General features: G+C 46.4%; 2 protein-coding genes and 1 pseudogene across 3 annotated transcripts in view; 1 reads left to right on the forward strand and 2 right to left on the reverse strand.

The window, feature by feature from the left end:
- LOC129327904 (zinc finger protein 208-like) overlaps nucleotides 1-27,259 on the forward strand; it is a 284,286-nt pseudogene that overhangs the window by 130,811 nt on the left and 126,216 nt on the right.
- On the reverse strand, nucleotides 10,462-26,400 carry LOC129327213 (zinc finger protein 213-like). 2 transcript variants are annotated; one of them, XM_054975703.1, is made up of 6 exons: nucleotides 26,309-26,400; nucleotides 19,877-20,470; nucleotides 19,587-19,686; nucleotides 18,513-18,595; nucleotides 18,162-18,288; nucleotides 10,462-10,722 (listed from the first exon to the last, which is right to left on the reverse strand). In XM_054975703.1, exons 2-6 carry the CDS (start codon nucleotides 20,285-20,287, stop codon nucleotides 10,478-10,480), a joined length of 966 nt encoding a protein of 321 aa, XP_054831678.1. In that variant the 5' UTR covers nucleotides 20,288-20,470; nucleotides 26,309-26,400; the 3' UTR covers nucleotides 10,462-10,477. The 2 variants fall into 2 exon arrangements, with proteins under 2 accessions (XP_054831678.1, XP_054831679.1); XM_054975704.1 differs by lacking the exon at nucleotides 10,462-10,722 and having other exon boundaries at nucleotides 18,188-18,288; nucleotides 18,518-18,595.
- The window catches only part of LOC129327203 (zinc finger protein OZF-like), a 28,113-nt gene continuing 13,388 nt past the window's right edge, over nucleotides 12,535-27,259 (reverse strand). The window contains exon 4 of the mRNA XM_054975688.1: nucleotides 12,535-14,142. Within this exon, the coding sequence (XP_054831663.1) occupies nucleotides 13,282-14,142 (861 nt within the window). The 3' untranslated portion in view covers nucleotides 12,535-13,281. The remainder of the gene's footprint in view (nucleotides 14,143-27,259) is intronic.

Genomic DNA, 27,259 nt, shown 5'->3' on the forward strand with positions numbered 1-27,259 from the left:
CTGTCTATACTGGAACCAGTCGTAATTAGGTGATAGTTCCTCTTGCGTCTTTATTCTAAGTTTGGATGCTTCAATTTTAGTTATTTCTTTATACGTTAAACATTGTTGTTCATTATCAACAGCTCTCGGGTCTATCACCTCATATGGAACCACCCACAAGGGAGTTCCTTCTTGTAGATAAATTCTATACTTCTTCCAGATCATGTACAGACTTCTCCGTATAAAATGGTGCAGGAACATCGAGTTGACCTTTACTTTGTCATGCCATAGATATGCGTGCCATCCAAATATTTTTTTATATCCCTCTAGGGCTAGTAGTTTCTTGTTCTTTAATGTCATCCATTCTTTCAACCAAACTAGGCAGATTGCATCATGATAAAGTCTCAGATTGGGCAGTTGCATTCCGCCTCTTTCCTTTGCATCTTGTAAAACTTTCACTTTCACTCGAGGCTTCTTGCCTGCCCAAACAAAATCTGATATTTTCCTCTGCCATTTTTCAAATTGTTTAGAGTCTCTGATGATTGGTATTGTCTGTAGCAAAAACATTACTCTTGGTAACACATTCATCTTAACTGCTGCAATCCTACCCAACCATGACAGATTCAGTCTGTTCCATTTAATCAAGTCTCTCTCTATCTGAGTCCATAGTTTTTCATAATTGTTTTTGAATAAATCTATGTTCTTTGCAGTTAATTCGACTCCCAAATATTTCACTTTGCTTGTTACTTCACAGTCCGTTGTTTCCGTTAATAATTGTTGTTTCTGCTTAGTCATATTTTTACATAATATCTTTGACTTCTTTTTGTTGATATAAAAACCTGCCAAGTCTCCAAACTCCTTGATCTTATCTATCACTCTTGGCATGTTCTCCAATGGGTCCTCTACAATTAACATTATGTCATCCGCAAATGCTCTGACCTTATATGAATAGTCCTTTATTTTTATTCCACGAATTTCCTCATCTTGTCGTATTTGTATCATCAGAATCTCCAATACTAAAATGAACAACAGTGGAGACAACGGGCAACCTTGTCTTGTTCCTTTACTTATCGTCAGTTTCTTGGTCACTTCATCATTCACCACAATTGCTGCAGTCTGGTCCCTGTAAATTTCCTTAATTGCTCTGATGAATCTTTCTCCCAATTGTAGCTTTTCCATAGTGGCAAACATAAAGTCCCAGTTTAAATTGTCAAACACTTTTTCAGCGTCAACAAAGAAGAAACCAACCTCTTTGTCACAACGCTTGTCATAATATTCAATAGCATTGATCACTGTCCTTAAATTGTCTCTTATTTGTCTGTCTGGCAAAAAGCCTGCTTGTTCCTCCTCTATAACTTCCGAGAGCCACCCCTTCAATCTCTCCGCCAATATCTTCGCAAAAATTTTATAGTCATTATTAAGTAGCGATATAGGTCTGTAATTTTTCACGTTAGTCAGGTCTTGGCCCTCTTTTGGGATCAATGATATGTTCGCTTCACTCCAAGTGTCTGGAATCCTTTGATCCCTTAAAACTCCATTCATCACCTCTTTTAGGAATGGTGCCAGTTCATTGGCCATTGTCTTATAAAATTTAGCCGTAAGTCCATCTGGCCCTGGCGCCTTTCCTAGATTTGCAGATTGTATTGCCTTACTTATTTCCTCGTCAGTTACTTCACTGTTCAACTTATTTCTCCAAGCTTCCGAGATTTCTGGAAGTTTGGTTTTCTCCAAATATAACGCTATTGATTCTTTATTTACTTCTTTCTTATTATACAGCTTAGCGTAGAATTTATAAAAGGCTCTACTAATGGTAGTCTGCTCCAAATACGTTTTGTTGTCTTCACAAATTTTATTTATTATTTTCTTTTCCCTTCTCTTCTTCAATTGCCATGCCAGGTACTTCCCAGGTTTATTGGCACCCTCAAACGCTTTTTGATTCAGTCTTTTAAGATTCCACTCCAATTCTTTATTACTCATTGCTGTTAGCTGTTCTCTTGTACCAATAAATGATGCTATGAGCTGAAGTCACTGTCTGGCTGAATCACTTGCAGGGCCTACCTCAGTACTTAATAGCGGCCATTTTCTGGAGCTTTTCCCGGTGGTCATTTTGTTTGCTTTGTTTGGGTTTGCAATAATCATAATAATATTGATAGTAATGACAATAGCAATAGTAATATTAGTAATAAATAAAGAGTGGGGTTGCTGCCTGTGCCATATTGTGAGCTGTTACAGCACAGTGGTGGCATGGTTTTTGCTGGGTATCGGCACTTGCTGGTTCGACTCCCACTACTGCCATTTCCTTGGTGGTTGCCTTGAGTAAGCCACCCTTGTCAGCCCCAGCCTGGGACTTTAACATGCCTCCCAAAAAAGCCACTGGCCGGTCCAAGGGCAAACAGCCCGTGAAGCACCCTGCCCCAAGGTGGCTTGTAGTTGCCTTATCATCCTCTGATGAGGAGGACGCAGTACCGAGTCGGCAGGACCTGCTAGGCCACCTAACAGCACTGGAGCAAGCTTGCGGGGTTCTTGACGTTGATCTTGAGGCCAAGGGTAAGAGGCCGGTTAGGGTGGCATTGAAGGCAGCCTGTATTCATGAAATTTTGTCCTGCATTTTTGCTCTTGAGGGTCGCGGAGGGCCAGCTGGTGCATCGGCGGCCAGAGCATCCACCAGTCAAGCACCAGAGGCTTCGTTGGACGATGCAGGCCTGGCAGAGGGACGGTGGTTCTGGGGAGCCTGAACAGGTAGTTCTGATGGTTCAGCCTCCAGAGCCAGATGGTAAGTTTTCCTTGCCTCAGCAGGGTGCTGGGGGGCCATGGGGGCTTGCAAGCCTCTGACTCCATATGAGCAGCCAGGCACATCACAATCGGTGGCTTCAGGTTGTGTATGGCCTCAGTGGGGTCAGCCATCCCTCACGGGGCAGTTCCTGGGGGCAGCTGAATGGCTGCCTATTGCTCCCCAATCTACAGTGGGGATGGGTCTGGTAACTCCATGGGGTTCTATGGGTACCCTTGGGTTAGCTATGGTTCAGTTCTGTACAGGGCATTCGCCTTTGGGGATATGGCGATGCTGTTGCCAAGTAGGCCCCCTCTCCTGCTTTAAGGCCTGCCATGAACTGTGTTAAAGTTTCCTGCGTTGCTGTTTCACTGCTGCACCAAAGACTGCCCTGCACGTGTGTGTTCTGATACACATGTCAGTTTCCTGCCTGCGTGTTAATTACCTTGCTTCTGCAATAGACTGTGTAGTTTACTGACTCCATGTTTGGATAACTGCACAAAGGACTCTCTTCCTGGGCAGCCCTGCCCTGACCTATATCTGGATTTCCCAGTGTGTGTTTGGACTGTGTTACGAGTATGCCCCGTGCCTGCATTGCCATCTGCCACGGACCGTGCCTGTTCCCTGCTTTGGACTGTGTTTTAAGTACTGTTCCCCCTGCCTCCATGGAGACCTGCCTCATATGGGCCCAAGCCGCTGCTAGCAGCCGGGCGCCTGCCGGGGAAACCTCCAGCGAGCCTGGCTAGGCGCTCCCTGGTCAGTTCCTGCCTGGAGCCTCCCGCGAGCCGGCCGCCGAGCTTGCCCTCGCTACCAGGCAGCCTGCTATCCAGCCCCAGCTATGCCCAGCCGGCATCCATGTTCTCAGGCAGCCAGAAGACCCTGAGAGGAAGACTGCTTTGAGAAGCCATTTCGGCGAAGCGGGCACACCACGTCCGCAGCGAGAGCACCTCGCCCCGCTCTGCATATCTTAGGAGCCGCCCGGGAGAAGGAACTAAGTGCCGACCATCCCAAGCACTTAGAGAATGCATCTCAAAGAAACCTCCGCATTCCAGAAGCTGATGACATCAGGACAAGCCCTGTCCGCTGGAACATCCTTTCAGCCCACTTGGATTTCCCCCTCCCTCTTTTGTCCCCTCTTCCTGAGGTATCACTTATCACAATCTGATTACCAAAGTGGCCCATCCAAGCCATTCAGTAGCCCATTAGAACCTTTGTTTTAAACTGTGAGAACCACCAAGTACAGCACCAGCCCCAGGGTACGTTTTGGGGTACTTAAGCTGGTCTCTCAGACCACTCGGTGCTTAGGCCATTCCTATCCAGACTTCCTTGCTGTCCGTCTGTGGTCCCAGTGCTGGCATTGGGCCACCCTCGCTGCTGTGTCTCTGCTTCGCTCCAGGATAAGTGAGTATTCCCCCTATCATCGTTGGGAACCAGCTAATGCGAACGTCTCTGTATTTCCTACTCTGTATTTCTTAGATCTTGTATGTTCTCTTGTATGCTTGTGCAAGTTTAGGCTTACGCCACACTAAAGACACGTGTTTGGAACTTATTTGTAGTCTGCCTCTTTTTCACTAGAGTGTCTGGGATTGGGACCTCCGTATACATAGGTTATGATCCGCGCTTAATTTTAAGTTACAGACTGCTACAGCTAATTCCCCATTATAATAAAGAGCAGTTCTGGTAACAATGCCTCTCAGGGACCACTTGACCCCAGCAACCTGGGAAAAGATCCTTAAGGGCGAGTATGTGGATATCTTCACCCTTCTCTTCAGGGAGCTGGAGAAGAAGGATAAAGAGGACCTTGAGGAGCGGGATAAGGAACACCTTAAGCGCTGTCAGGTGGATAGGACTTGGGCCAATTGGTTGCCTGGGTTTCTTATCTTTGCTGAGGTCATAGCACGCTCCCAGCCTTGGCGGGCGGCACCTGTTTCAGTATATGGACATAATATACAGGGGGTATACTGACTTCGCTGGTGCACCTTGGCTGCAATACGACAAAGAGTTCCACATGCCGGCTGCGCTTAATCCTTCCCTGCCTTGGGACCAAGTGCATCAGCATCTTTGGCTGCAACTGATGTCCCCAGCTAAGCCCAACGCAGGTGACCAATCGGATAGCGGGCATCTTGTCCAGCAGGCTTCCACACTAGCTAGTACATGCTCTTCTGGGGAGCAGGCCACACCAGCACGCATGCTCTGCTGGGAGTTTGTGTCCCAAGGGGTTTGTTCTAGGGATCCTTGTAAGTTCCAACATGCTGGCCCCATTTGTGTGGGTCCTCATGCCTTTACGGTGTGCAAGCAGACAGGGCAAGGCAAAAGGCGTGGGCCTGATGGTGCTGGGTTTTCTCAGCAGCTGGCAGGTAGCGGCCCTTCGGCACAATGAGGGGGCCAGTGCGGTTTCAGTTCAGCTGCCTGGTTCGGATGTTGTCGTGTTCTTTCCCTAGGGGCAGCTGGAGAGCCAGATTGCCTATTGAGGCTTGGATAGCAGACTGTTTGTTTTGTTGCAGGTTTGGTGCCCAGGCTCTCGCTGTGGTTGCAGGACATGGGTGCGTATGCTCCAAGGCTTCCCTGCTGGGTGTGCACAAGAAGCTTGGAGTCATTTTGTTTTGGGCCCATGGCCGGTACCGTGGGTGCTCTGAGATCCAAGGCCTCCCTGCCGGGTGTGTGCATGGGGCTTGGATTTGTTTTGTTCTGGGCCCATGGCCTGCATGCCTGGGTGCGCATATTTACCTGCCTGTTGGGTGGAACATCTGTAGCTGTTGGGCCCAAGGCTTCCCTGCCAGGTGTGTGCAAGAAGCTTGGGCCCCAATTTGCATTTTTTCCTAGGCTCCTGCAGGTTGTGCGATGAGATTGGAATTAGTTGATGGGGTAACGATGCAATCTGCCTAGTTTGGTTGAAAGAGTGGATGACATTAAAGAACAAGAAACTATTAGCCCTAGAGGGATATAAAAAAATATTTGGATGGCATGCATACCTATGGCATGACAAAGTAAAGGTCAACTCGATGTTCCTGCACCATTTTGTACGGAGAAGTCTATACACAATCTGGAAGAAGTACAGAATTTATCTACAAGAAGGAACTCCTTGGTGGGTGGTTCCATATGAGGTGATAGACCCGAGAGCTGTTGATAACGAAAGACAATGTTTGACTTATAAAGAAATAACTAAAATAGAAGCATCTAAACTTAGAATAAAGACGCAAGAGGAACTATCACCGAATTACGACTGGTTCCAGTATAGACAGATCAGAGATTTGTATAACTCGGACTCTGTAAAGGGAGGTATACGAATAGAGAATTCGGAACTAGAGCAGACCCTTCTTAAAGAGGACAAGAAAAGAATATCCAAGGTATACCAAGTACTGTTGAAATGGTATACTGAGGATGAGACAGTTAAAACACAAATGGTGAAATGGGCTATAAATTTTAACAAAGAGATAACAATGGAGGCATGGGAATACTTGTGGAAGACTACAATAAAGACAACGACATGTACAAATATTAAAGAGAATATCTATAAAATGATTTATCGTTGGTACATGACACCAAAGAAGATTGCGCTAGGGAATTTGAACACTTCTAATAAATGCTGGAAATGTAGGAAGCATGAGGGCTCCCTCTATCATATGTGGTGGTCGTGTGAGGTAGCTAGGCAGTACTGGGGGGAAATAATAAGAGAAATGAGTGAAATTTTACAATTTCAAATAAATAAGAACCCAGAACTCCTGCTACTAAACTTGGGAATGGAGGGAATTCCAGCCCATCATAGGACGTTGATATTTTATATGACAGCAGCAGCTAGACTTTTGTATGCGCAAAAATGGAAAGTACAAGAAGTGCCAACTATTGAAGATTGGACCTACAAATTGCTGTACATGGCAGAAATGGACAAGATGACAAGAAAACTGAGAAATCTGGACTCAGGGCAGTTTAACACAGATTGGGAGAAGCTGAAACAATATCTGGAGAAGAAATGGGAGGTGGGAGGAAAACTGTGGCAGTTTGAGAACTACTGAAGTATAATAAAATGTAGAGGGGGGTGACTTTACCGGGGGGGGAAGAGATAAATGTGAATTTATAAGCAGTTAGATTAACAGATTGATATATATATAGATATATATTGGTTAATAAATAGAATATTGATAGAAAATAATTAAGGATAAGGATTAAATATACGGATTGAGTAATCAACAATATTTTCTTTCTTTGATAAGATTTGTATAATGCACCAAACTGAATGTATAGACGAGTCAAATTGATTGACTATGTGACGAGAGTTATATAGAATTACCATAAAAAGATAGAATGAGTAATACATAGAGAATAAGTCAAATTGTTTGATTTAAATGTGTAAGATTTTTATGGTTTATGATATATAGGTTTATGATATATAGAAATATTCAAAATTGGAAAATGGGATAAATTGTTTATCCAAGATGGAAACAAAGACTTACAGTTTGGGTATACAATAAGAAAAGTAGTTAAGGATGTACTGCTTAGTATAATGGAGAATATGTATTTGTTTTAGATAGAGAAATTTAATAGAAGTAAGGGAAAAGGGACAAAGGGTTGGAAAACTGTTGGAAGTCAACAAAAGGGGGGGAAAGGGAGGGGGTTAGAAATGAAAAATTTGGGGAAAATTGAATGTAAATGTAAAAATAACGGATTCTAACCCAATAAAAATTTTTTCAAAAAAAAAAAAAAGGAATTAGTTGATGGGCTGGGCGGAGGCCCTAGACTCCACTTAGTTTTGGAATGTGGGATTGCCCTCCCTCACCATCTGCAAAGCTGGGCTGCATTTGCTGACCTCTATTGAAGGGATGGAAGTAACTACATTTGGAGGAGATGTGGCATGGGCTTTGGTGGCTTTACGCCACCTGTGGGGCGCTATGGCCTAAGCAGAGGCTTGGCCTTAGCATTGGCAGGTTAGGAGTTGGGGAAACTGAGTGGGCCGGTGACCACCCCTGGCATATCCCCATTAGTGGGGAGCGGGGTCTGTCAGGAGTGGCTGGCTGCTGTACGGCCCAGTCACAAGGTCAGATGCCCTGGTGGGGAACCCCTGGACAAGCTGGTCCCCCCCTGCAGCTGTACGGCCGGGTCGGGGAGCTTTAAGGCGGTGAACCACTTAGCCAGGCTGGCCGGGCCCCAGCCATACCATGGATGGCTCGCACTCGGGGCTGTTGGGGGTTGCCCATACAGGTCGGGAAAAAGGTCCGGGAGTGACCCCGGGGCCTGACATCTACCACTAGTTAGGCCCATGCCGTGTTGACAAATATGTTGTTATAAATTAATAAAGTGGCCCTTTAATCCCAACACTGGTGTCTGCCTCTTCATTCCGACTGCGGGGGGCAAATTATATCAAATATCCATATGAAACTTGTTCATAATTTTTTCACTTCTATTCAAATATCTTTCTATTTTCATCTCTAATAACAATTGTTCTTATTCATTCTTAATTTTCAGCTATATAATGAAAAAATACTTTCCAGTTTTCTTGGAATTCCAAAATTGGCCTGTTATGTATATAGGATGTTTATTTTGCTATTGTCGCATATTTGTATAGCTTGTTCTTTCATTCCTTCAGATCTGGGCAGCTTTCTGCCTTCCACTTTGTTGCAAGTACAGCTCTTGCCACTGTCACCATATACTCGTTTTGACATTTGGAGGCAATCGTATTCTCCATGTTATTTGATCTCTGTGTAAAGACCTTAGGACAAATCACTCGTAGTTTTGGGATTGATAGTCATCAATTAACCCCATAGTGTGTTTCACTCACCATGTGCGGGTGGACTGAGAGGGTGGACTGAGAGCCAAACTAAAAGTGACGTCTTACACAGGTTGGACACTAGTCGGCTTCCCTCAAGTTTTGATGGGAAATGTAGGCATCCTGGTCTTGCAGCTGTAATGGAGAGCCAAGCTGTAAAACCAGGGCGCCTACATTTCCCATCAAAACTTGAGGGAAGCCGACTAGTGTCCAACCTGTGTAAGACGTCACTTGTAGTTTGGCTCTGAGAGAGTGTGAGGGTGTGGTATACCCCCCTCTCCTTCCACAGAGCGGGATCCTGCATATTCCCTGGACGTCCTTTAAGGCTGAAGTCAGGCATGTCGGCGTCTCACAGGGTGTCGCCTATGGCAGAACCTGACAGACATTTGGAGGCCATTGTATCCCCCATGTTATTTAATCTCTATGTAAAAACCTTAGGACAAATCACTCATAGTTTTGGGATTGGTAGCCATTAATTAACCCCATAGTTTGCAGTACTCATCATGTTTTGACAGTAGTTTAACTTTTGAATGAGTTCTGCCGCATGCCAAAAAAGTTCCAGCAATACCCAATGAAGCACTGGCAACAGGGATCATCCCTTTCTGGCAAAACAAATGCCATTTCCTGCCTTTCTCCCCTACAAGCATCTAAAGGGGCTTACATAGTTCTCCTCTCCTCTTTTTTATCTTCACAACAACCCTTTGAGGTAGAGAGGGTGTGACTGGCGAAAGGTTAAACAGCAAGCTGAGGCTGTAGATTGTAGATATGAACAAGGGTCTCTTAGACAATCAGAAACTCTAACCACTACACAATATGGGCTCTGGTAGGTCAGGAAATGGTTAAACTCCTGTTGTTTTGTAACTGAGGGAATATTTTCCACCTTCCCTGTCTGTGCTGCCTTTCTTCTCAGCGGGGCTTACATTGTTCTTCCCCTCTCCATTCTGTCCTTACAACAACCCCACAAGGTAGGTCTCGCTGATAGTGTGTGACTGAGCAAAAGTTAGCCAGCAACCATCCACAATGACATTGTTGATCTCGATCCTGGGCCGATATTCTAACCACTACACCACACAGCAAACATGCTCTGATAGGTAAAGGAAGTGCTTACATCTCCACCCCCGGTGGGGTTTATTTTTCCACACAGAGGGTATTTCCTACAGTCCCTGACTGTTCTGACAGCACTTTCCTGGCTTCTCATGAGTAAACCCTTGCTTATGCTGAAAAAAGCAGAGAGATGTACCGAGATGCTCCAGGCCCTTCCATTTCTGGCACTGCAAGTCCCACAGCCTGAAGCAGGCGGCCAATTTTAAGACTCTTAAACTGTAGTTTTGCATGAGTTATGCCTCCTACAAACAACCAGAACTTCCAATGCAATTAGTAGGGATGGGTAGGTCTGCAGATAATCCGGGCCAGACAACCTGTGGTTCCAAAGCAAACTGCGTGGTGGGGGCGTGGCAGGATGTTCCAATTCCTTTGAGGTTTTGATTCAAGAAACTGACTCTGCCCCGGTCTGTTTCTTGGCTGTCTAAATCTTCGGTTCAGGCCTCTTGGTCTGGTGGAGCACAGAGCGCCAGTCTCTGAAACAGAGCAGTCGGCATGACTGGCAGTTCTCAGAGGCGGGACTACATCACGCAGATGCAAAGTGGCATCATAGCTTTTCGTCCAAGCCAGAAAAGAGTCTTGGACCTACATTGCATCATCCTCAGAGCACTGATTGGTTAATTAAGACCAGGTCAAGTTGCCAGCCAGGTAATGAAGCCAGGGTCTTCACGTTGTGCTTTCACGTTGTGCTTTCAGCCTGACAAAGTAACATCAGTGTCAGAGGATCAAAGCCTGTATAGTGTCTTAGGATAGCTCTTTGGTGGTGGAAAGTCCCTGTCAGGTTCTGGCAGTTAAACCCAAATAGTACTTCACAATCAGACACTCCAGTGCAGGAGTTAAAATTGCTTTATTCAGGATCTAGCAGTTCAGTGCACACTGACTACAGAAGTGACGTGGGTATGAAAGGTTGGGTTAATTATAGGGAAAGTTCCCGCCTTTAGGATAGGGATGGTTAGGATTCTGGCACGAAGGAGCCCTGGGGGCGGGGGGGGGGGGGGGAGGAAGGGTGAGGAGCCTGTGAAAGAAAGAGAGAATGAAGTCATTTTTAGCTCCCAGACTTCGCCTGGCATCCAAGGCCATCCTCGTCTGCTCCAGAAGTGAATGTAGCCACCTGCGAGATAAGTGAAATAGCTTACAAGCCTAACTGCAAAAGGCATAACATATACTTTCATATTATCAGTACAGAACGTAACATACATTTAACGTACTCTCAGAGAATCAGCATCATATGCAAAGCACCTTCACGGCGGATATGTTGGCCTGCGTATCTGACAGTCCCCACAAGTCATAGCTGACTTATTGGCAACCCCTGCTGGGGTTTTCAAAGCAAGAGACTAACAGAAGTGGTTTGCCATTGCCTGCCTCTGCAACCCCGGTCTTCCTTGGAGGTCTCCCATCCAACTACTAACCAAGGCTGACCCTGCTTAGCTTCCAAGATCTAACAAGATCAGTCTTGCCTGGGCTATGCAGGTCAGAACAGGATAACTTTTGTTATTTTCATCTTATGTTTGCACACTTCTTTGTATTCTTTTGCACTCTTCTTAATAAACCCTATTTATTAAACTTCTGTGGTGTTATTTGGGGTTTAGTGCTTCCATCTGAGCCTTCTGTCTGAGCCCAGTACTTTGGCCCACTTGGTCGCGGGCAGCTACCCAAATAATCGTTTTGTGGAATTCAGTCTGCAGGGGTCCTTTACATTTGGCACTGCAACTGCCACAGTCACCCTCAAACCAGTGGCCCATTTGAGGCTCATACTTTTATTTGAGGTTACGCCCGCGACAGTCATCTGTAGTTTTCAGTGCAAATTGTGGGGTGGGGTGTTCTGGAAATAACTGAGGCTAGCGTGCTCCAATTCCCTTTGTTTCGGGCACAGCAACTCCCATCATCTTGAAGCTAGAGGTCAATTTTAGTTTTGGATGAGTTACTCTTGCCTTAGGCAACCATTTCCATTTGGTCCCTGGCCCCAAAGATGTTCACCTGGCCTCAACCAGGACCCGAGCCTTTTCGATCCAGGCACCAACCTGGTGCTTGTATGGGCTGGACAGTATGGATCACTGCACTGTGATGCAATTTACTGGACCTGAGATTTTGAACGTATTTTTCTTATTAATGTGATTTCATATTTTTATACATTTTATACATATCTGTTCTGAGTCCACTTGCAGGGAGAGCAGATTATAAATTTAATAACGTAAATAATAAAATAATAATTCCAATGCAAAAAGCTTGGGGTGGAGTGTGTGTCCTGGGGATTGCACAAGCCAGGAAGTTTTGTATCTTTTGTTGCTTGGCACTGCAACTTCCACAATCATCTCAAAGCTAGAGGCCAACATCAAGGTGCCTCGCTTTATTTTCTTAGGAATTATGCCTGCCATAGACGGATGGTTGGAGTATTTTAGTTATATAGATGAGTTATACCTTCCAGCCTTAGCTACCATTGCAAATAGTAGATAAGCTGGGGCAGGATATTCTAATTCCCTTCATGTTTCGCACTGCAACTCCCAAAATCATATTTATGCTGCTGGCCATATTCGAGACTCCCAGCTTCCTGTTCTGATGGCGCAGATTTTTATTATTATAGATTGTAGGAACATAGAACTGTTTCTCACTGTGAGTTTCTCTTTTATAGCTTCTGTCTATCTGGGGACTCTTGGGTGGGAACTGAAGCTCTTCTCTCCTATGTGGATTCTTTGAGGAGAAATGAGAATTTTGCCTTACCCAGAGCCCTTTCTGTGCTCTGAGCTTTTATATGCTGTGACTCCATACACTATGACCCAACATACGTTCTCCCGGATTCAGAGTTACAAATAGATAGGTTAGTCGCTCAGTTCCTTTATCAGCCACCCCTCACCCAGATACTTCTCAAGCCTCCTGACTGGCTCTTGAGTGTGTGTCCTCGAGAAAATTGTCTCAGTCAGCTGTGTTCGACAAAAAGGAGTTAACTTTTATTAAAACTTGTAACAACTTCGGAGTGAATTTGGTACATGGATACCAACATTTCTCAATACCTGAATTTTTCATCCCTAAATTTTGTCATATTTCCAGTTCTCTTAGTGACAACCAGTTTGGTGCAGTGGATAAGAGCGCGGAGAGCCGGGTTTGATTTCCCACTCTTCCACCTGAAGCCAGCTGGGTGACCTTGGGTCAGTCACAGCTTCTAGGAACTCTCAGCCCCACCTACCGCACAGGGTGATTGTTGTGGGGACAATAACAACATACTTTGTAAACTGCTGTGAGTGCGTGTTATATAAATTGAACGCTGTTTTTGTTATTGTCATTATTGTCATCATCATCATCATCATCCACTAAGCCCAAGAGCCAGTTTGGTATAGTGGTTAAGAGAATGGGACTCTAATCTGGAGAACTGGGTTTGATTCCCCACTCCTCCACTTGAAGCCAGCTGGGTGACCTTGGGCTAGTCACGGCTCTCTGGAGCTCTCACAGCCCCACACACCTCACAGGGTGTTTTGTTGGGGGGATAACAATAGCATACTTTGTAAACTGCTCTGAGTGGGCGTTAAGTTGTCCTGAAGGATGGTATATAAATCAAATATTATTTTTATTATCTTATAACCAGTTCATTCACTCGCCGACTCAAACATACCTCTCTGTCTCTCATTTTCTCTCTTCTAACTGCTCTGTCTACTGTCAGCCTTCTCCCAACATTTTGTCAGTTCTCGTTGGATACTCTATGGGACAGGAGGGACTGGACCTGTCCCTTGCATTTCTCCCGTGAGGATGCTGTGATGGGCAATAAGGCTTCCCTTATGACTGATGCTCTTTCCATACTCTGAGCATTTATACAGTTTCTCTCTTGTGTGGATTCTGTGATGAGAAGTAAGGCTTGAGCTATGACTAAAGGTCTTTCCATGCTTTGAGCACCTATATGGATTCTCCTTGGTGTGGATTCGTAGGTGGGAAGCAAGTTCTGACTTCCGAACAAAGTCCTTTCCACATACTGGGCATTTATTTGGTTTCCCTCTGTGTGGATTCTGTGATGAGAAGTAAGGTTGGAGCTACGACTAAAGGTCTTTCCACACTCTGAACATTTATATGGTTTCTCCCCTGTGTGGATTCTTTGATGAGAAGTGAGGGTCTCCCTATGACCAAAGCTCTTTCCACACTCTGAGCATTGATATGGTTTCTCCCCTGTGTGGATTCTGAGATGGGTAGTTAGTCTGACCTTCTTACTGAAGCTCTTTCCACATTCTGAGCAGTGATAAGGTTTCTCCCCTGTATGGATTCTCTGATGGGTACTAAGGCTGGCCTTCTGACTAAAGCACTTTCCACATTCTGAGCATTTATATGGTTTCTCCCCAGTATGGATCCTGTGATGGGCTATAAGGTTGCCCTTCTGACTGAAGCTCTTGCCACACTCTGAGCATTCATATGGTTTCTCCCCTGTGTGGATTCTGTGATGGGTATTAAGGCTAGCCTTCTGACTGAAGCTCTTCCCGCACCCTGAGCACTGATATGGTTTCTCGTCATTGTGCGCTCTTTGTTCAGTAAGGTGGTCCTTCTTTATTAAATTCTTTCCTACAGAAGCAATGAGTTCCTTCCTCTGCTTCTTCTGCGATGCACTTTCCCTTCTCTGCTCTTCTCTCTCTCTTTTGCTCTCCCTTTCTGTAGGAATCAAATGAGAGAAATCATATTAGGCAGAATTAGCAAACCCAATTAACTCCTACTTTAAATAAGAGAATGGCAAAGACTAAAACAGAATGAAAGATATAGTTTCAAGATACATTTCCAGTGATGTACCAGATTTTGTACCAAAAAGCCAGCTAATTCTAAACATTCAGACAAAAGGGGGACCTGCAAGGACTTGTGGGTGGGGGGCATATATCCCCCCATTACTTCCTCTTTCCCTTCCTTGAAAGGCCTCATACATCCTCCCTCTTTTCTGATTCCTTCTCTCCCAGCCCCACCCCAGCCACCCCAGGTTTACCTGCTTACCGTTCTTCCCTCCTCCTGGAAGCCTCTTTCTGGAAAAAAATCTGCATGGTTCTGGTCACTGGAGGAGGGGCAGGCCCAGTTGTGTGGTGGAGACACATACAACCTGTGGAGGACACCTCACTTTCCCTCATATCCTTCTCGGCACACTATTTCCTCTTTTCCTTCTCCTGGCAGTCCCATAACTCTCCCTGCTTGCTTTTCTCTTTGCCAGGCACCCACTCACATTCCTTTTATCTGCCCTCAATTTTCAGCTATATTTATTACTTATCTCCATTCCTCTCCTCCATTTTATCCTCATTACAACCCTGAACCTGGCTCACCATGTCCTAGCCTGAAACTCCTAACCACTATACCATACTGACTTTCATGGGCTGCTGTCCTGACCTCAGTGAGTCCCTCCTCAAAGGCCAAACAGCCCTGAAATGGGCCCTGCCCCCACTTTTATGAATTTTAAACCAATGATAACTAACTAAAGTTTTGATCTGTATTCCAGGTTGTTGTTGTTATTAATAACAACAACAACAAAACCATAACAATCTTATTTATATACCGCCCTTCAGGATAACTTAACAACATAGCAACAATAACCCTGTGAAGTGGGTGGGGCTGAGAGAGCATCTAGAAGCTGTGACTCACCCAAGGCCACCTATCCGGCTTCAAGTGGAGGAGTGGGGAATCAAACCCGGTACTCCAGATTAGATTCCTGCCACTCTTAGCCACTACACCAAACTGGCTGTCAGGTAATAACAACAACAACAACAACATTCAATTTATATACTGCCCTTCAGGATGACTTAACACTAGGGGTGTGCAGTGGGGAAAAGATTCGGTTTTCCCATTTCGAATTTACCTGAAGCAGGGAAACAATCCGGAATAACCCAGAACCCGAAGCAGCAAGCTGCTTCGGGTTCGTGTTTTGGAAATTGCTTTGGTATGCTTCAAAATGATTCAGAGCATAACAAAGAGAGATTCCAACCTCCCCCCGAGCCCCCCTTCCCCACTTACCTTGAAGGCTGGAGCAGGCCTTCTGCCGCCACCGCCCACAGGGCGGTGGGGAAGGCTGCAGCCGGCGCCTGTGCCGCTGCTTCAGCCTATACGGCAGTGAACGCCGCTGCTGTTGCTGCCACCCGCACTGCCGCTTCGGCCTCTGTGGCAGCCAGCAGGGTGGCAGCAAACGCTGCCGCCGCCACCGCAGAGGCCAAAGCAGCAGCTCGCAAGATGGCAGCAAAAGCTGGCGCCGCCCGCGCCACCACCAGAAGACTGCCCCTGGTAAGTGGGGTGGTGGTGGGAGGCCGGGAACCCTTTAAGGCCTCGAAGCTTCCCAAAGCAATCTGAATTGCTTTGGGAAGCTTTGATTCGGTATTTCCGAATCAGGGCCATCATACTGGCCCCGATTTGGAAATACCGAATCTTTACAAATCGGGCCCAGTACAAGTTTTTTTCCAAACTGGGGACCCGAAGTACACACCTCTACTTAATACCCACTCAGAGCGGTTTACAAAATATGTTATTATTCCCACATCAATAATCACCCTGTGAGGTGGGTGGGGCTGAGAGAGCTCCTAGATGCTCTGACTCACTCAAAGTCACCCAGCTGGCTTCAAGTGGAGGAGTGGGGAATCAAACCCAGCTCTCCAGATTAGAGTCCCGTGCTCTTAACCACTACACCAAACTGACTCTCATAAATGTTAACAGAATAGTGAAAAATGGATAGTAAATTCACAGAGGAGAAGAAACCTAGAATAAAGCCAATGTTTTTTCAAGCCATTTGTTTACAACAAAAGCAGTTATTGCTATAGCAAAACTGATGAAAGTACATGACCCCTCTCTCCTAACAACAGCATTAAGTTGTGGTAGTAGTTTCAGTTAATGAAAAATGGAAAGATTTCATGAGGATGACTATAGTTAGCTGGGTGGCCACGTTGGCCTGCAGTAGAATAGCAGGATTTGAGTCCAGTGGCACCTTAGAGACTAACAAGATTTTCAAGGTGTCAGCTTTCACGAGTCAGAACTCCCTTCTTCAGACACGAGTAGGACTGGAGATCCCTGAGCCTTTATATTCCAGCCAGAGGTGGGTGGGGTGTTACAAAGGAGGGCATCAGGATGTAGCTGATTACAGCAGGAATTATTTTATTTGTTTATGTCATTTATAGTCCACCTTTCTCACTGAGACTCAAGGCAGATTACATAGTGTGAGATTAGCCCAGGCCATATCAAAGACATTTCAATAAACAATTACGGCAGTGGGGAATTACGATCAAAACTTTGTTCCATCTTCATATCTTTATACTTTGGAGTTCCTCAAATATCATAGAGTGTTTACTCTTCCTGACTACATGTCCTTCCATCAGCTCTTCTTGATAGGAGATATGCTCATACCCCGTATTAGAAACGTCTCTGTCCATGTCATTCTGATATGGTAGAAACAATGGAGCTCATCCTTCTATACTGTCGATTTTACCAGAACATTCGGAATATATACCTTCCTCTTTTTATGCACAATTATGACACGTATTTATTGCATTTGTCTATTGATGATTTTGACTTTGACTTCTGATCTAGGATTCATACTTGATAGTATGAATATGCGAGACGTTCTCATACAAGTTCGCGCCAAAAGTCCTGTTTACTGTTGGGAGGGGGAAGGACCAAACGTGTAGGTTAAGAGAAGGAATTTTTCCCCATGTTACTATTCCTGTTAATCTTGCTCTTACTGCTCAGACACTTACCTAGCTTCTGAGTAATCCTGTGGACATATTAGTAGAAATGATCTGACTTCTGAATATAACCATTTAACCAAGAGCCTGGATTTCTTGTTGCAATGGTACAGGGATCTATCTGCCATAGCCTGTCATCCATAGCCTGACAGCAGCCAAGCCTGAGCAAGTTATGCAAGTTGCGTAGTAGCCTGGCCCCAGTGAGTCCTCCCTCAAGGGCCAAAAGAGCCATGGAAAAGGCCCTGGCTCCTACCTGTGCTTTTTCCTGACAGGGACCAAGGCAGGCAATACTGTTTTGCTTGCCTGTCAACAGCCACCAAGGGCATTTGTTTCTTAAAGCTACAGGTGTTGCTTCTATTGAGAAGGGTTTTCCTCAGGTTTGTAGAAAAACCAGTCTTGTCTGTCATGGCCTCAGTCTCCAGACTTAATCATCCAAAGACAGGGCATAAGCTTTCGAGAACCATAGCTCTCTTTATCAGATGCCATCTGACGAAGAGAGCCGTGGTTCTCAAAAGCTTATGCTACAAATAAGTTGGTTAGTCTTAAAGGTGCTACTAGACTCTACTATTTTGCAACTACAAACATGGCTAACTTCTCTGGATCTACTTCCTTTGAATAGATCCATAGTTTTGATTGCAGAAAAGACATTTATCTTTTTAAACTGCAGAACTATCCCAATTCATACAATTTTGTAAAGAGAAAAGAAGAATGGTTACATCTTCCTGGAAGAAGACCTCATTGTAAAAGGAGGCAGGAGGCCTATGATACAGGAAGAGAGTGGAAGCGCTGAAATTATTTTTATTTTTGCCAAACTGAGCTACCTTGAGCCACGAGGAATGGCCAGATATAAATATTTTAATTAATGAATACAAATTATTACCCAGAGAGGCCAGATTCCCACAATTCTCTGCCATGACTTCCTTCAGGAGATCTCTTTGGCTTGGATCCAGCAAAGCCCACTCCTCCTCTGAGAACTGCACAGCCACATCCTCAAAGGTCACGAGACCCTGAAAGAAGAAGAAAATCCTTGCTCTGACCATAAAAACCGAACTGCCTAAAAGTCTGTGAAAAATCAAGTGGCGGAGCATTCTCTAGAATCCAAAGCTGCCTTGTGGAGTGTTCCAAGCTTTCCCGGTGGGCATTTCCCCAAGAAATAAAAAGGAAAGAGCGGGATTCTTTCAGCCCCCCCAGGCAGAAATTCTGGGCACAGAGGCAAAGATCCTTTCCCTACCTGACCTGGCTGCACAGCGTCAGCTTCCACTCCACTGTAAAGAGGGGAAGGCCCAGAATCTCCTGCCTGCATCCTTTCCATGCCTGTGAGGGAGGCAAAGGAGGTGGAAAGACATTATTCTGTTCACTGTCTGGCCAAGTTCAAGTTCTGATTTTTTTCATTTAAGGTCCTAAGGAATCCAGCAACTTTGCAACTTAGATAGCACTTCCTCATGCCCAGGGCAGCATGCTCCATAAACTCTTCTGGAAAGTCTTTGCTTGGGATCCCTCCATCTATCATGTTTATACTGGAATCTCCGCCCCCCCCCACCGGGAGACTAAATGGCTCCTTCACTATATAGCTTCCATTCCCCTGTGAAATGCTCTAACCTGGAAAGCCCAGGTGGGCCTGATCTCATCAGATCTCAGAAGCTAAGCAGAGTCTGCCTTGGTTAGTAATTGGATGGGAGACCTCCAACGAAGACCAGGGTGGCAGAGGCAGGCAAGGGCCAACCACCTCTGTTAGTCTCTTGCCATGAAAACCCCACCAGGAGTCGCCATAAGTCAGCTATGACTTAAGGGCACTTTCCTCCACCACCCCTGTGAAACTGACCTATCGGAAACCCACCCACTTTACTAACAAAAGACAAGGCTCTTATTTGTTCCTGAATACAAACATGACTTCTCTTATGAGAAGCAGGAAAAGAGCAAAGCCTCCCAGGCTGTTTCTGGGGAAAGAGAATTCCACACAAGTGGAGCCAGCACCCTGGTAGAAGACAGTCCAGTGCCCGAAACTGCTTGTATTAAGAGCAGGGCTTGGAAGGAGGGCAGCAGTTCATGGAGGGGAAGTCACGGGGGAAGAGACAGTTTGCTAACAAATCATGCTGCCTATAAGATTAATACATTATTTTTTCTTATGCATTTTAGACTTAACACCCTCCTACAGAAGCAGAATTTACGCTGCTTCTTGGCTAAATTTCAAACTACTGGTTTGGGCCTGTAAAACTTCTCACACCTTTTAGTCTGGGTAAAAAACTTGAGGATAGAATTACGCAAGAGGAGAAGCCCAACCTGAAAGACTCCCCCTTGATCCTACCCAGAGAAGAGGGATCTCTGTCGCCCTCTTGCGTGATCTCCCAGAAGATCACATCCTGCCTGGTGTCAGAGGGAGGCTTTTCTGTCTCTTTGAGCAGCCCCTGAAACGGAGAAAAGAAGAAGGTTGAGGAAGAGGGGAGAGGACAGTAGAAAGGAACAGTTCAGAGAAAGGTGGAGGGAAGGGGATATTCTGCAAATCAGGTCTTGAGAAAATGGTGCACGTAGTGAAAGAGGAGGTTTAAGATCACATTTTGGGGGCGCTTTACCCCTCCCAGGATGAGATGCTCTCACCTGCTGGTCCTGATTTTCACCCTCCGCCTGGCTCAGGAGGAAGCCTTCTGCCAGGGCCACCGCCTGGGAAGTGGTGTCTGGTCCACATTCCCTGACCCAGCTCTCCATCTCCGGGGGCAGGATGGCCAGGAACTGCTCCAGGACCACCAGGTCCACGATCTCCATCTTGCTGCGCCTTTCAGGCTTCAGCCACCGGCAGCAAAGACGGTGGAGGCGGCTGCAAACCTCTCGGGGCCCCTCGGCCTCCTGGTAGTGGAAGTGCCTGAAACTCTGGTGATGGATATCCGAGCGGGCGGAGTCTTCACCCAGAGGCTTCTGCAACATTCTTTGCCAGGATCCGTCATTCTTCCCAAACTCCATAGCTTCAGGGCCTCTTTCTTTCTCAGGGCCAGCAGGGTCTTCCTTTTCCATCTTCCAGCGGACAGTCAGACGAAGCTAGACGGTTTCTCTACCTGTTCCATTCTTTCCAGAAATAGTCAAATGGGTGAACTACTAAGCCCTGCAAAGCCCACAAGGTGTTCTGTGAGCAAAGCACGACGCTCTCTTGGCAGGCAAGAAAAAGAGGACGAATCCATCCAGCATCAGAGCTTCTCTCTGCAGGAAACGAGGCAAAGAGAAAACAGATTTCCTTCAACTCAGGCCCACAGACGGATGCTTTCCTTGGGTTGAGGGTCCCAGGGTAAGAACATCAGTGTGTCCTGGTTGTATCAGACCAAAGCCCCCTGTAGACCATCTCCCTTTCCCACAGGGATCTCCCCCAAGTGAGGTAACAAAGCCAGCCCAGCTGCTCCCCCCACCAGACCTCTGCACAGGTGCACTGCCTCTGAACATGGAGGCTCCATTTAACCACCCAGGGTCACAGCTGTTGAAAGACTTTCCCATCTCAGTGAATTCCATACAGGAGACATGCAGAAAGACTCCACAGTGTCTGTTTTTAATGTTCTTCATTAAATAACTTCAAGTTCTGGTATTATTGAGGAAGAAGCTAAAGATTCCTCTTTTTCCACTCTCGCCATACGGGGCATCATTTTATAAGCCTCTCTCATGTCATTTTTCTAAACTAAAAGCCTCCAAATGCTTCAAGCCTTTTCCCACATCTTTTAAGTGCAGTATAACTATATAAGCAAAGCAAAATCTCTCTATATAAAGACAAGTGTCCTGACTGACTCATCAACACCCAGCCCAAACCCCTGGACCTAGAAGTGTGAAATTTGGGGAGGACATTCCTTTTATGGTGTAGAGGCTCACTAAGAAGGGATTTTAAGAAATTCGCCCCATAAGGGGGTAAAAGGGGTAAAATGTGTTTCCCCATAGGGGTACAGCTTCCCTGTGTGGCTGGCAGGGTACTCATCCCCCTCCCCCCCACCAACTGCCAACTCAGCCACTCTGCCCTGAGGTCATTTGCATATGCGGCCTTGATTGGTCATCATCCCAACATTCTAAACAGTATGCAGGACACATGCAGTACTCAGGACACATTCAATGACTCCCAGTCATTGAACATGTCCTGAGGTATAAATACACCTCCCCTCTAGGTCTGCCAATCTCCCTGTGGGGCCTGGCTTTCCTATGTGGCTGGCAGGCTAATGAGTCAGCTTTTGAACTCTGTGTTCTGAGGTAAAAATTAGGTCAAGGAAACTGCAGACAGTTGAAGAAAGACAGTACAAGACTCCTGAAAAGAGATTTTATATAAAAGTCAGTATGGCAGCTGAGTTTTTAAATGTTCATGGGGAGATGATTCATGACCTTTCTAGGGGTTATTTCAATGCGAACCTCTCACATGAACCTGCTGAAGGGCCCACCATACCACCCCTCCCTCAGTCCAACTCCACCTCACACCTCTTGCAACCATCAACTCTTACTGCCCCCAAGAAGCCTCCTGGCAGACATTGTGCAAGATATACCGATGCTAAAAGTAGGAAGCAACTTAAGAGATGCGGCAAAGAAATATGCACATTGTACTCCTGTAGTGCACTGAGCAGCAATGGGCAAGTACTAGCAAGTCCCGAGTCCAAGGGAAAGGTGACCATCCCTGCAGGCCTGGGCACAGTAGTGATGACCTTAGCAGACCTAATAGCCACAACATACCCTGATATCGTCACTATCATGAAGAAGTCCATGGACGGGCTGTGCAAGTGTGCCACTCTGACCCCCAAGAACGACAAGGCTGCCATCGTTAATGAAACACAACTTAACTCCCTCGAAGGGGCAGAAATGGAGTACAGATCTGTGGTCTCAGTGGTGCAAATGGATGATGCGGTCCACTACCCTGTGGCGTTCCTCAACATGCTCAACCCTCCTGGCTTCCCAGCCCACAAGCTTCTCCTCAAAGTGGGGGCTCCAAAGTGGGGGGAAACCACCAATGAGGTCTACAAAGAGGTCCTGCAGTAGAAAAATAAGGCTGTACGTATTTTTCACTTTATTTACTGCACTACAATCTTTTCCTTTTAAAAATCTCTTCAACAAATGTTAGAAATTCATTTCATCAGTTTTAGGCATCAACGTGCTTCGCTTTATTCAAATACTTTTGTGAACCTCGAGTACTACGCTATTTTACTACAAAACCAACTCAACCCGCCCCCCAAACCAAAAACGTTACTTACCCATAAATATTATAACTAGATTTAAAGTAGTTAAATACCCTAGCGAAGCACGGGCATCAAGCTAGTAATAAAATAAAAGCTGTTCCCCACAGGGAAGATTCCCCTCAACCATCCTCACAAAAAGCTGATTCCTATCCACCAAAAATTCGTGGACTGTAGGCTAATAATGCAGCATTCTCTCCCAAACTAGATTAGTTCACATCAACTTTACTGAAATGAGTGCTTGGAAACAGACACGTAAGCAGTATAAACTTCACGTGAAGGATATAAATGTACTGCAATTGTCTAATATCTAATGAAATAATGAAAAGAAATATGAAAGTGCTCTTAATTATTCAATATGATATACAATCCAAAGTAAAGTATCAATTATAAATTACAGTCATATAAGAAATCCAATAGGCAAACGTATCCTATATAATAAGTCCAAGCCGCTGCTACAATATTTTCAGTCCTTTAAATCATAAGTCAAAGCTGCTGTTGCAATATTTTCAGTGCTTATGGTCATATTGTTCAACAGGTGCAGAGTCTGGGGTGAACAATCCAGGTAAGTAAGTGACCAGTAGGTAAGTAGAATATAAGTAAAGTCAAGTTGCTGGATGAAAAGCTAATATTTCCATCTCTAACAGGTGGTTTTGAGGAAGCCGGGTCACCCAAAGGGGACGCAGCCCACCCGCCCAACAATCAGGGCCGGCATGAATACCTGATGTTTCATAAGAAACCGCCTCAGAGTTGGATACAAATTCCACCAATCATTCATAAGTGCTATTCATAAAGCCATAAAGTAAACAGTCAAACAATCAAGCAGCAAAGAGTCAAAGATCAAAGTCGGCAGCTAAGCCAACAGACACAGTGGCCTTTCAAGTGGTAGAGTCAAGTTTGGATGGTCCACCCAACTAGTGCCGTTCTATCCTAGCCCAGCTTATCTTGAGAAACCCCACTCCACTCCCATGTTCTCAGTCATGGAAGCTATGGCCCTCTGTCTGTGCAGGCATAACTCCTCAGAAAATAAAGCTTAGGAGACTCAGAGTTGGCCACTAATTTAAGGGTTATGATGGCCGTCACATTGCCAAAAATGAAGGGAATAGGGGAATCAGAACATCCTGGTCCAGATGAGCTCCAGAGCATCCCACACTAGAAGGCAGCAAAGACTGAGAGGGTGGAGTATATATCCCCTGCTTCACAAAGCGAACCATCAGATTTGCAAGTTAGGAGATCATCTTTAAGATTATGCTAACTGGAATCATACTATAGAAGAAAATAGTAAAGAGTCCAGTAGCCCCTTTAAGACTAACCAACTTTATTGTAGCATAAGCTTTTGAGAACTACAGCTCTCTTCATCAGATGCATGGAGGGTGTGGCGAATCAGGGTCTCTCCCTTCTTTTTTCCCCTTAACTGGTAGACCCTGCTCTGCCAACCTCTCCCTTGCCTTAGCCTAGCACTTGGAGGGGCCGTCTCACTTTTCTGTCTCCGGGTAGTTGCTGCCACCACTGCCCCTGTAGTGGGTCCTGGTTAGGTGGGACAGCCTCCTAACCATTTACTTAACTTCTAACTCTACACAGGCAAGTATACAGTGAATGGAAGGAATAACACAACATAAAAAACCCTTACTCTCTCTTTCCATCTCATTCTCTATACTCATGCCCTAATTAGATGTTGTGTAGGGCAGGCAGGATACTTTGTTACCTGGAGTTACATTAGACCTACATCTCCCCTCAGAGCCATCTCTCCCTCAACTGTCAACTTCCTCACCAACCGACTCTCCCCATCAATCAAATTCTACCCCAGAACTGTCCCCTCCCCTCTGCAGCCCATAGAAAGTTAAATCCACAAACAAAAGGGCGTTTCTCCACAGAGGGTATGAAGACACTGGTCAGAGATATATAGGTGGGGAGGGGAGGGGGAGAAGGTGCAGGGAGTGAGGGCCATGTAATTGCAAATCAGTTGCAAAAGTCATGGAAGAGGTGGCGTGCACAATCCAGGCTGGGTGGGACCCCTTCCCTCCATGGCTGAATCTGAACACACAGGGCTCCTGTAAAAATATTGTGAGTGCAGTGAGCTACAGGGTTAGCAAGTGGAGAGAGCAGGGGTGGGCCATTAGTAATTTTATAAGCCTGCTTCTCTAAAGTAAAAAAGCCCAAATGTGTCAGGTGTTTCCTCCCAGGGAAGATACTCTAACTCTTTGAAGTGATGTATAAATATATTATTACGCTACAATATAAAAACAAAAGATCTTCCTCACACAGAAGACCCTCCAACCCTTTGGCCTTTTTCTGCCTCTTTTCCAGATCTTTGATATCCTTTTGAAATGCCAAAAAACACACAGTTCCCATTGTGGCCCCGACAGAGACTGACTTCCTGGAATGGCAAACAAGAGGACAAGTAAATTTACCTCAGATACGGTCAAAAGGGAGGTCAGTGAGGGATTCCTTCTGCACTCGGTCTGGGTTCTGAGTGACTTTTGGCTCTTTCTTGTTTCAGTTGAAATGAGTCTCCTTTGTTCACTGGTTCCTCCCAGAACAATTTTATTAAAGTATTGGGGGCTGAAAATGGATCTTGCTGGATTTCATTGCCTCAGTTGAAATGTGCGTTCATTTTTCCCTTCTTTGTCCCAGATTGCAAGTGCCAGAATCTCACCCCTCCAACAGCCGAACAAAACTGAGAGCCCGTCAGCATCTATGTGGACACCTAATGCTGACGGAGAGTGAATCAGAGCTAAGCTACAAGTGATGCCTGACACAGGTTGGACACTTGTCAGCTTCCCTCAAGTTTTGATGGGAAATGTAGGCATCCTGGTCTTGCAGCTGTAATGGAGAGCCAAGCTGTAAAACCAGGATGCCTACATTTCCCATCAAAACTTGAGGGAAGCTGACAAGTGTCCAACCTGTGTAAGGTGTCACTTGTAGCTTGGTTCTCAGACCCTTGGGCCATCAAGGTCAGGATTCCCTGCTCAGATGGGCAGCGTCTCTCGTGTCTCATCACCTGGTCCTTTTAACTAGAGGTGAAGGGGATTGAACCCGGAGTCCTCTGTGTGCCGAGCAGACACTCTGCTGCTGAGCCATGGCTCCATACAGCACCACGAGTGGTGGCACAAGCACCTGCCTTTTCCTTCCTTCACTTATCACATTTTGTGACATCTGCCTGACCGCCTCCCAAGCTGACACAATGTCCAGTGGCATGTTGGCTTGCCCTAATAAAAAGATGCGAAGCGGGTGCTTTGCCTTTGACTGGATTCTGCTTGGAGCCCTACAGCTATTTGCACCTGTTTATTTCCAAATATTTTCTTAAGAGGGGACCCCCAATAACCCCACATGACAACCACAGGATCCTTTTCCTGCTCAATCACAAGATGAAGGCAAAGCTGAGATTTTTGGCCCCCGCTTGCGTTAATACACGCACCGACACACGGACCCTCCTTTAGGGCTCGCTGGGAAGCTGAATCCAGTCTCGTCTGCCTCTGGATGGGGCAGCCCTTCCCCTTTAAGGAGCGTGTGGGGGCTGTTAGATCCGGCTGCCCAAGAAACGCCCAAGCAGGGGCCCTACCCAGAAGGGCACGATCCGGCCACAGGAACCCGCACTCGGCTGACTTTCTGCTTCTGCAACGCCCTCCTTACGGGGCGGCCCTCTTTGCAAACCTCGGGAAAGCTCAGCCTGCCAAGGCTCCGCGCTCCAAATGCCGCCCGGATCGCCCAGCTAAGAAAGGAGCCGCAGGGGGTCCCCCTCGGACCTCTTGTCGCCTGCCTTCGCCTCCATTCCCTGCGCGCCCCCCATTCCCCCTCCTCCTAGGACAACTCCCTTTCCCCCCCCCCCAATGCATTTGCAACTCACCAGATGGGGGGTGGGCGGAGGCTGCTGCTCCCCCTGAGAAAAAATAGGCTCTTTGCAAGCCTGGGGCGGGGGAGGGCAGACCGGAAGCGCCTCCCCTCCGACCTCGTTGCCGGTCTAGGAATGCGAGCGGCCCTGGCTGGAAACCCAGGAGGGCGGTTCTCCGGGGAGGCGCCTGGCACCGAGCTTGGCTCTGCGCCGCTGCACGTTTTATCGACCTTATGCATTTTCTGACCCCCCACGTCCCATAATCCCCAATACGATAATGCAGCATATTAAGCACCAAAAAGAACTTCAAGCACCGGAACAGAAATCAGGATCACCCTCCCCTCTAATAGAGAAATCAGTGGCGCACAGCATGACCGCCCACTAGGCTTGCCAGCCTCCAGCTGGTGGCTGGAGATCTCCTGGAATTATAACTGATCTCCAGGCCACAGAGATCAGATCCCCTGGAGAAAATGGCTCCTTTGGAGGATACATTCGGCCCCTCCCTTCCCCAAACTCCACTCCCGCCAGGCTCCACCCCCAAAATCTCCAGGAATTTCCCAACCTGGACCTGGCAACCCTAACACCCTCCCACCCACCTTTGCACAATGGGGTTTGCGTTAACTGGTGGGGTGGTTAGAGGCTCAGTTTCAAATCCCCAGACTGCAGATAATTTTCCTGACAAGATTTGGAGGACAGACTCTTAAGGCTTCACGCACAGCCCCGCTGAGCTCCCTCCTCTCCTCAAAGTGCCTTTTCCAGGCGCTCCCGCCCCCTAATTTCCAGGAATTTCCCAAGCCAGAGTTGCAGGCAGTTTCTGTCCTGGATACAGAGTCCCTAAAATTGCCGCTCCCCACCCTGTTTGCATGCCAGAAAAAAATGCCCTGCAGACATAAAACGGGGCAGATCTGGGGAAGGATGCAACACCTGGCCCCCTCGCAGAGCACACAGGAGATGGGTGGTGCGGGA

This window comes from Eublepharis macularius, chromosome 4 (assembly GCF_028583425.1).
Source record: "Eublepharis macularius isolate TG4126 chromosome 4, MPM_Emac_v1.0, whole genome shotgun sequence".
In the NCBI taxonomy this organism is placed as follows: domain Eukaryota; kingdom Metazoa; phylum Chordata; class Lepidosauria; order Squamata; family Eublepharidae; genus Eublepharis; species Eublepharis macularius.

Bases quoted from the DNA above. Each gene is read 5' to 3' on its own strand.
- LOC129327213 (XM_054975703.1), bottom strand. From the start codon at position 20,287: ATGGAAAAGGAAGACCCTGCTGGCCCTGAGAAAGAAAGAGGCCCTGAA. The intron at 19,687-19,876 runs GTGAGAGCATCT...TCTCCGTTTCAG, and splicing joins GTGAAAATCAGGACCAGCAG to GGGCTGCTCAAAGAGACAGA. The intron at 10,723-18,161 runs GTAATAATTTGT...CTTATCTCGCAG, and splicing joins TGGGAATCTGGCCTCTCTGG to GTGGCTACATTCACTTCTGG.